The following is a 7440-nucleotide window of genomic DNA, read 5'->3' as shown; positions in this document are numbered from 1 at the left end:
ATTGTGCTAATGAAACTAAGGATGAAATCAGTTTTCAGACTGGAATTTCATTTTAAAACCCAGGAAAAGAAAAAAGTTTGGGAACTGTAACTTCATGATTGAGTATAACATTCTTAGAGGTTAATCAGTGAAAAGGTTTTACCAGAAACAGCGGTGGCTTGAATCTCCAACGACATCACATCCTGCACCTGGAGAGACCTTCATGTAAGTTAAGAGTGGCGCAGCCTAGCACTGATTTTACAGTGACCACTTGTACTCCTATATCAGCCTGAAGAATTGAATCTACGCTAAAATTTCACAGCTAAAGTAATAAACATCACATAATTAGGCAAATCTTTCCACAGAACTGTATCACAGGTTATATTCCGAGGAAATGTCCTCTTACTTAACTGGGTCTGTGCATTCCACTATGAATCAAAATCAAAAAATGTGGATTCGAATATTTTTCTTGGAGTATCCACCTTGGTGACAACTGCAAGCAGCTGCACATCTCTAACATTAAAATTGACAGCTGCAATGTCCCTCCATAATGAGCCCAGAACAAACAGACACAGACGATCTTCTCATGTGGACCCTGGACAGGCATCTCTATGTCAGTGAAGAACACACGATATAGATCAATTCCATACATTTCGAATTTCTCCTTTTATAAAGAGTAAATGTTTCCCCCTCCTCCTTTTTTTTTTTTTTTTTAGTATAAGGAAGTGTTGCCAATAATATCATTAGCAAAGAAGGGTGGAGAATATCAGAGTATTGCAACATTAATAAACTTATTTCTGCTTCTAAACTGAGTGCCTAGTCTCCTGTGAAGACACCGCTTGAAAAACGAGGCTTTAGATAGAACAGGGTTTTTTTTGAGTTCACTTCTATGGAAGTGAAATGGCATTCATCTATACAGGTTTAGCAATAATTGGAATGGTTTTCATCTCTCCTGTTATAATACCAGCACTGTTTCTGGGGGGGTTATTTTATGACTTTTTCAATTCAGAACTGCCACCTGGAATTGACCAACCTCTAAAGCTTCGGCTTTACCATTCCGTGATGATTACAACCATGATGTCGGTAAGTTAACTTTCTTAATACTGGGGATTTCCTTTTTATTTTGGTATGATGCTTGGGAGCTGGAAGATAATGGCGCAAGGAAAAAAAGTAAAGTGACAGCAGCAATTCACCCACCTGAAACCTGTAAGCACTGGTAAATAAACCAAATGATGTAATTTCTTATGTGGCTAGTTCAGAGAGTAGGATATAGGCATATTTATGAACGATAAGCTTGGGTTTTTCTCATTCTTTAAAAATGCATGTGTGTCAGTGTGTGTATTTACTCACATGAATGTAACGTATCCAATATATCTACTCCATAATATAAAGACAAAATTCTTTCAAACCAAAAGCAGAAATTAATTATTTTGGAAAAAAAAAAAAAAAAGTAAAAATGGGAGACCTTCAGATTCAAAAATTCTGGAACTTGTTCCCTGCATCTCCTAAGTCATGTAGCATTTTCAGCGTCACAGGAACTTAGTACAGATTTGTAGAGAGGAAAAAAGAATCAACATAAAAAAAGTTGTTAGTGAGTGTGTTACATCACATTCTAGATCTACATGTTAGTCTTAAAACCGGAATTTCCTTGGGCTAAAAGTGACCACTGAATCCACTAGAGTCTGGACATTTTCCCCTACAAATACCACAGTATTTTGACATTGACTTCAAAATGGTTGATTTTAAAGTTAAGACATTATGTTGCAGCTGGAATATAGTTAGTCTTTTCCACTAAACCTCAAAAACTTCTTCTCTGGGTAATTAAACTTTCTTTGTATTTTTTCCTACAAAATATATAGTATCTTTAATATAAAAGATAATAAAATACCTTCTAAAATGTTGCCCTCTTCATCATAGCTTTAAGAAGTAAAAGCAACTGCTGTTGTTTGTGTACATAATGAGCCTAACACTCCCATAGATTTTAGCAGAGCTCAATTTATAATTTAACATCTAATCCTCTTTCACCACCTTCATGCCGCCCATAGTTGCTTATGACACTTATTTCCACATCAAAATTTATTTTACTCCTTTCCCCCATATCTTCAGCTTAAATACATTTGTAATTATTTTTGATTCACAAAAAGACACATGCAAACATAGATAATGAGTAAGAGGACAACTGCTTATGCAAAATGGGGTTTGCTGCGTTACTTTTTGGCAATCTTCAGTGACACTCAATTCAATCAAACCAATTCAAACATTTCTCAATAGTCACCATAACTCCACTGAAGCACTGTCTCCAGTACCTCTTGAAATACAATACAGTAAAATAAATCTGAGATTTTTATTATTATTGTTTTAATTAAAGAGAGTTGGAACCTTTCATGTTAATTTGCTGAATTCTTTCTTTTCAACAGGGAAAGATTTTGCAGAAGCTAGGGGTCTGCAGTGATTTAACCTTATTGCAATTTGTGCTAGATGGAATACCACCATGCAAAGATTCAAAACTTCTTATCAAGGATCTCAAAGTAGATGAGGTACCTTTGAGGATTTATCAGCCTAAGTGGCCACCTACTGGTAAAAGAAGAGGAATACTATATTTTCATGGAGGCGCTGGCACATTTGGGAGCATTAGTAAGAAATCAGAAAGTTCTATTTCTAAAATCAAATCTAAACCCTTACCCTTCTGAAATGTGTCAGTCCTTTCTCTGGTGCTTTTGCTGTCTTACTTTAAGAATCAAAAAATCAAAATGAAGCATACATATGCTTTAATATGTGAGCATTAAAAATAAAACCAATTTGGGGGAGTTTGATTCTTGTGATTCTACTGCACAAAATACACGATTTCTTGTTCAGAAAGGGAGACAACTCTTTGATTGTCTCAGTGGTTGCCTGCTCAGCCTCTTAACTGTTCTGGATCTCTTTCTGAGCAACCAAGTCTATGTGGGCTTTGCTTGGAAGCCAAGGTACCTTAGCATGGAAATCTGAATTTCATTCCAGGGGTCATACAGGGAAGTTTGTGGGTTTTGAATCCTTTACTGTTTCAAAGGGTAAGTCTCCACTTGCAGGGTGTCAGACAGACTTCAGTTCCCCACAACTGAGGTTGTGAGCCTACTTGCCTTGGTTCAGCATCATGTAGAAACAATAGCTTATAATAATTCAGGTCCCATTCTGCACTGTGGCAGAAATAGTCTACCCTCATTTCACTGCACAGCATGTAGTCTGGGTGGAGGGCCAGACTGACACCAGCTGTGATGCTTCTAGTTCTAGAGCTAGTCTGGGTCGTGGTGAGGACTCGAGATACAAGCCTCCATGATTTAAATGAACAGTGAATTCCCTTCACTGGAAGAAAAAAACACCATAAAGTTGGACAGTTGTTTTTCAAAACACAATTGCCGTTGCATAATCTGCACATTATAGGAGCTGCATCATAGTATGTCATGGCTTAATATAATACCCATACCTATACATTGACTATACCTGCACGTGACCTTTCACTTGAATTCCCCTTGGTATTTGATAACAGGAAAACAACTAACATAATGATACGTTTTTAAAAGGACTTGCAGACTAGAAAGCCTGAAGTCCGGAACTGGCAAATTAGCAGAAGCTACAATGAGAACAGAATTGTTGAACGGATAAATATGAATCACTCCTTAAAATCCACACAACTTGTATAAAATGAAGCTATGCTTCACAAATCAATTTAAGCTTTTCATATGAGTCAGCGAATATATGAATAAAGGAAACTTACTTTGATTTCCAAAAGACTCTCTTAAAGAGGCTACACACCCATGACACCTGAGTGATGATCCTTTACTTGGATAAAAACTGAGTACAAGGTGGAAATAAGGTGGCTTGCAGGAGGTTCCTGTGAGATTTCCAGAAGGATCTGCACTGGGACCAGTGCTAACCAGTGCTATTCAAACACAGAAAAGCAGGTGAGAGGTGATAAGATAATAACTCCTGCAGTGCAGGTAGCGGCTGGCTGAAAAAGTGCAGAATGCCTTTAAGATGTCAGAGGATTAGGTAACAAAATGGTAGGTGAAATGGAGAGCAGAAGTCAAACAGATGAGCAGAACACCCTAACGTTATAAATAAAACAATGACTAACTACTTTGCAGGAAGATGATTTTGCAATTGTGTTAGAAAATTGCCTGAAAATGTTGACGTAGTGCACAGTAGCAATCAAAAAGAAAATAAAGTGCCATGATTTTTTATTAGGAAAGGAAGATAGGACAAAACAGAAAACCTCTTTATGCAGCTGCAATAAATCCATGATGTATTTAAATACTGCATACTGCTTAGAGTTTGGGTTCCCATACTTCAAACTGGATCTAACGGTACCAAAAAGACTCAGCGAGAGGCTGTGTAGATGATGAAAGTGCTTCCTTACAGAGAATAAGTGAATAGACTAAGACTCTTCAGGCTGGAAAGGATGGATAAAGACAGATACACTGAATGCCTACAAAAAGTCTACAGAACCGTCACAGCCTACAGAGGGTGGAAGAAAGGACAGATATCTGGGGAGGAATACAGAGAAACTCTCCGATCAGGTTAGGAAAGCTCAAGCCCTGGTAGGATTACATCTGGCCAGGGATGTCAAGGGCAACAAGAAAGGCTTTTATAGGTATACCAGTGACAAAGGGATGACTAGGGAAATTGTGGGCCCTTTTGGGAAGGGAACGGGAGACCTGGTTACCCGGACATTGAGCAGGCTGAGGTACTCAATGACTTTTTTTGCCTTTCTAAAACATAATTTCTGATAAACTTTGTCTTTAGGAGCCTTTGAAAGAATATGCCGCTATATTGCCAAAAAATGTAACTCAGTGGTTGTTTCTGTTGGGTAAGTGCTACTTTTACATAGAAATTTTTATGGTAACACAGCTCTCACAATTGAAACATTTCTGAAAAATATGCTGGAAATATTTGCTATTTTAGATAGTGTTCCCCATTTCTCGCTTTAGCCTTTAATTTAATTTAGAAATGTGCTTACAGGCCAAGTATTCTAAAATAGCTGTACACCATTACTTTGTTTCCACTCTACATGGAGTTAAAAACAAACATAAACTTTAAAATTTAGATAAAACGGCCTACCTAACTACCATACCAGTCACCCAAGAACAATGCAAATTAAATTTTTATAATTACTTTGACAATAACCACAATGTCTTTGACATTTCAGTTATCGTTTGGCTCCTGAACACCCATATCCAGGGCAATACTTTGATTGTCTCAATGCTACCTTATACTTTATGAGGAATTTAGAAGAGTATCACGTGGATCCTGCTCTCATCATCATTAGCGGTGACAGTTGTGGAGCTAATTTTGCTACAGTTATTTGCCAAATACTGGTAAATAAAAGGGATCTCCCAAAAGTACGCGCACAGGTCTTACTTTACCCAGGACTACAAGGGCTAGACTTGCATTTGCCTTCCTATCAGCAGAATGCTAGAGTCCCCATGTTGTATCGGAAGCTAGCCATCTACTTCTGTTTTCGTTATCTTAATAGAGAACCATCATTTCTGGAAGATGTCCTACAAAATTGCCATGTTCCTGAGAGTATGAAACAGAAATATAAAAAATGGATAAGTGCTGACAATATTCCTGATGAATTTAAAATTAGAGGCTACATACCGCAGAAATCCACTTCATACAAACATGAAGTCCATGAAGCAGTCAAAGAACTGTTAGCAATAACATTTTCCCCCCTTTTAGCTGAAGACTCAATTATTTGCCAGCTCCCTGAATCCTATATTGTGACCTGCGAGTTTGACGTGCTTAGAGATGATGGACTGTTATACAAGAAGCGATTGGAGGACAATGGCATTCAAGTAACCTGGCATCATTCTGAGAGTGGTTTTCATGGAACTTTAGCCTTTTTTGGCTATGGGATTTTTTCCTTTTTATCTGGAAAAAAGATAATGGATAACACTGTGAATTATATAAACAGTCTATAACAGTATTTTTCAGAAAAATGGTGCGAGTCTTACATTATCCATGGTGAATTTATACTTGGCAAAGAATGCAAACACGTTTGATTTATTTTTTCTATTTTGACTGCATGAGGAAGTGCATTTAATACTTTCTAATTTCTCCAGTTACTCTCAAACAAATGGTAAGATTAGTTAAAGCATGAGCATTCTAGAAAACATTATTATAAAAACACGCAAATAAGATCAAGCACCTGGCACCGTTTCACTTCACCTCCAGCAGTTCTCTCTGCACAGCTGCCACACATTCAAGGCAAATGACAAGAACATCTCTTCCTGAAGCTTCTATCACAGCCCAGAAATGCTGAAGAAAACAGCTGGGAGCTACTTTGGCCCTTGTGGGAGGTCGGAGATAGTAACGGTACCAGATAGAGAGCACTATGTCTTAGGTTTCGTGGAGTCCTATGTCAGATAGTGGAACTGCAGCTACGCATTTTAATTTCTAGGGTTAGCTTGCACAAAGACTACACTTTTCTTGAAATACAGGTGTCTGTCTGGGACAGGCTTTCTCAACTGGAGCTACTATGGGTTTGATTTTGTTTGGAACTTGAGAAATGATGTTCTGTTTCAGAACTTGATTCTTAAACTGGAATCCCTAGACTTCAGTGAATGTGCATGTGTTAGGGGAGTGCAGAGATGAACCTTCTTTCCCTTCTGGTACTCTTTCAAGATTATTTTATGCTTATCATATGTGTTTATTAAAAGAGTTCACAGTTGTATGAAGGTAGAGAAGCAGAACATTATCTTATCAAGAATCTGTAATGTCACAGCAACTTTGTAATGCTTTCGTCAATAACAACAATAAAAACTAGCAATTCAAAATCATCTGTTGCAAGAGTAAGATAAATTTGCTAAACTCAGTAATAAACCATACTCGGTAATAAACCTAAGTAAACACTTCTTGTTGAAAGAAGGAATGTAACACTGGCAGACCAGAGTCAGTCAACTCAGTGCACAATAATAAACTTATCAAAGAATTGGTCTGTTGAAAACTACTGCGTATAGTCACCTGACTGTAGAAATAATACAACTCCAGAAGCACCACTGGATAGGATTTTTTTTTTAAATCACTACTATGTTGTGTTTTTTTTAAGACAAAACAGGTCCTTCCATTTCAGAGTATTTTATGAAGAGCATCTGCCCTATCAAAAACACCCAACTTCTCACTGAAAAAAAAAAAATTTGAAAAAAATGTTACTTTCAGTAAAGTTTTCTAACTAAAACATCATGGTACTTTTCCCCATCATTACAGTTTAACTCAAAAATTATTACGGCTGCCTAATGAAGTTAGATTTTAACCTCTTTAATTTTCCTGCAAAATTGCAATTTCAACAGTGTTCTCACATCCTATTTGTTTTAAGAGTTGCAGACTCAGATCCACAACTAAAACCTCAAGCATCATTTAAACAACAGCAGCTCTACATTAACAAATTCTACTCTACAGCAAGTACAACATATAGCAGCATGA

The 7440-nt window shown here is 37.2% G+C and overlaps 1 protein-coding gene across 1 annotated transcript; it reads left to right on the top strand.

Annotated features, from left to right (window-relative positions):
* Nucleotides 1-735: 735 nt before the first annotated feature.
* Nucleotides 736-6841, top strand: LOC106040183 (arylacetamide deacetylase-like 4). Its single transcript, XM_013187876.3, has 4 exons — nt 736-1062; nt 2397-2613; nt 4762-4825; nt 5165-6841. The coding sequence occupies exons 1-4, from the start codon at nt 880-882 to the stop codon at nt 5937-5939; spliced, it is 1239 nt and encodes a 412-aa protein (XP_013043330.2). The 5' UTR covers nt 736-879; the 3' UTR covers nt 5940-6841.
* The last annotated feature ends 599 nt before the right edge of the window (nt 6842-7440 follow it).

Source organism: Anser cygnoides, chromosome 23 (genome assembly GCF_040182565.1).
Source record: "Anser cygnoides isolate HZ-2024a breed goose chromosome 23, Taihu_goose_T2T_genome, whole genome shotgun sequence".
Classification (NCBI taxonomy): domain Eukaryota; kingdom Metazoa; phylum Chordata; class Aves; order Anseriformes; family Anatidae; genus Anser; species Anser cygnoides.
Note: the sequence above shows the minus strand (reverse complement) of the source record. Positions and strands in the feature narration are given on the sequence as shown.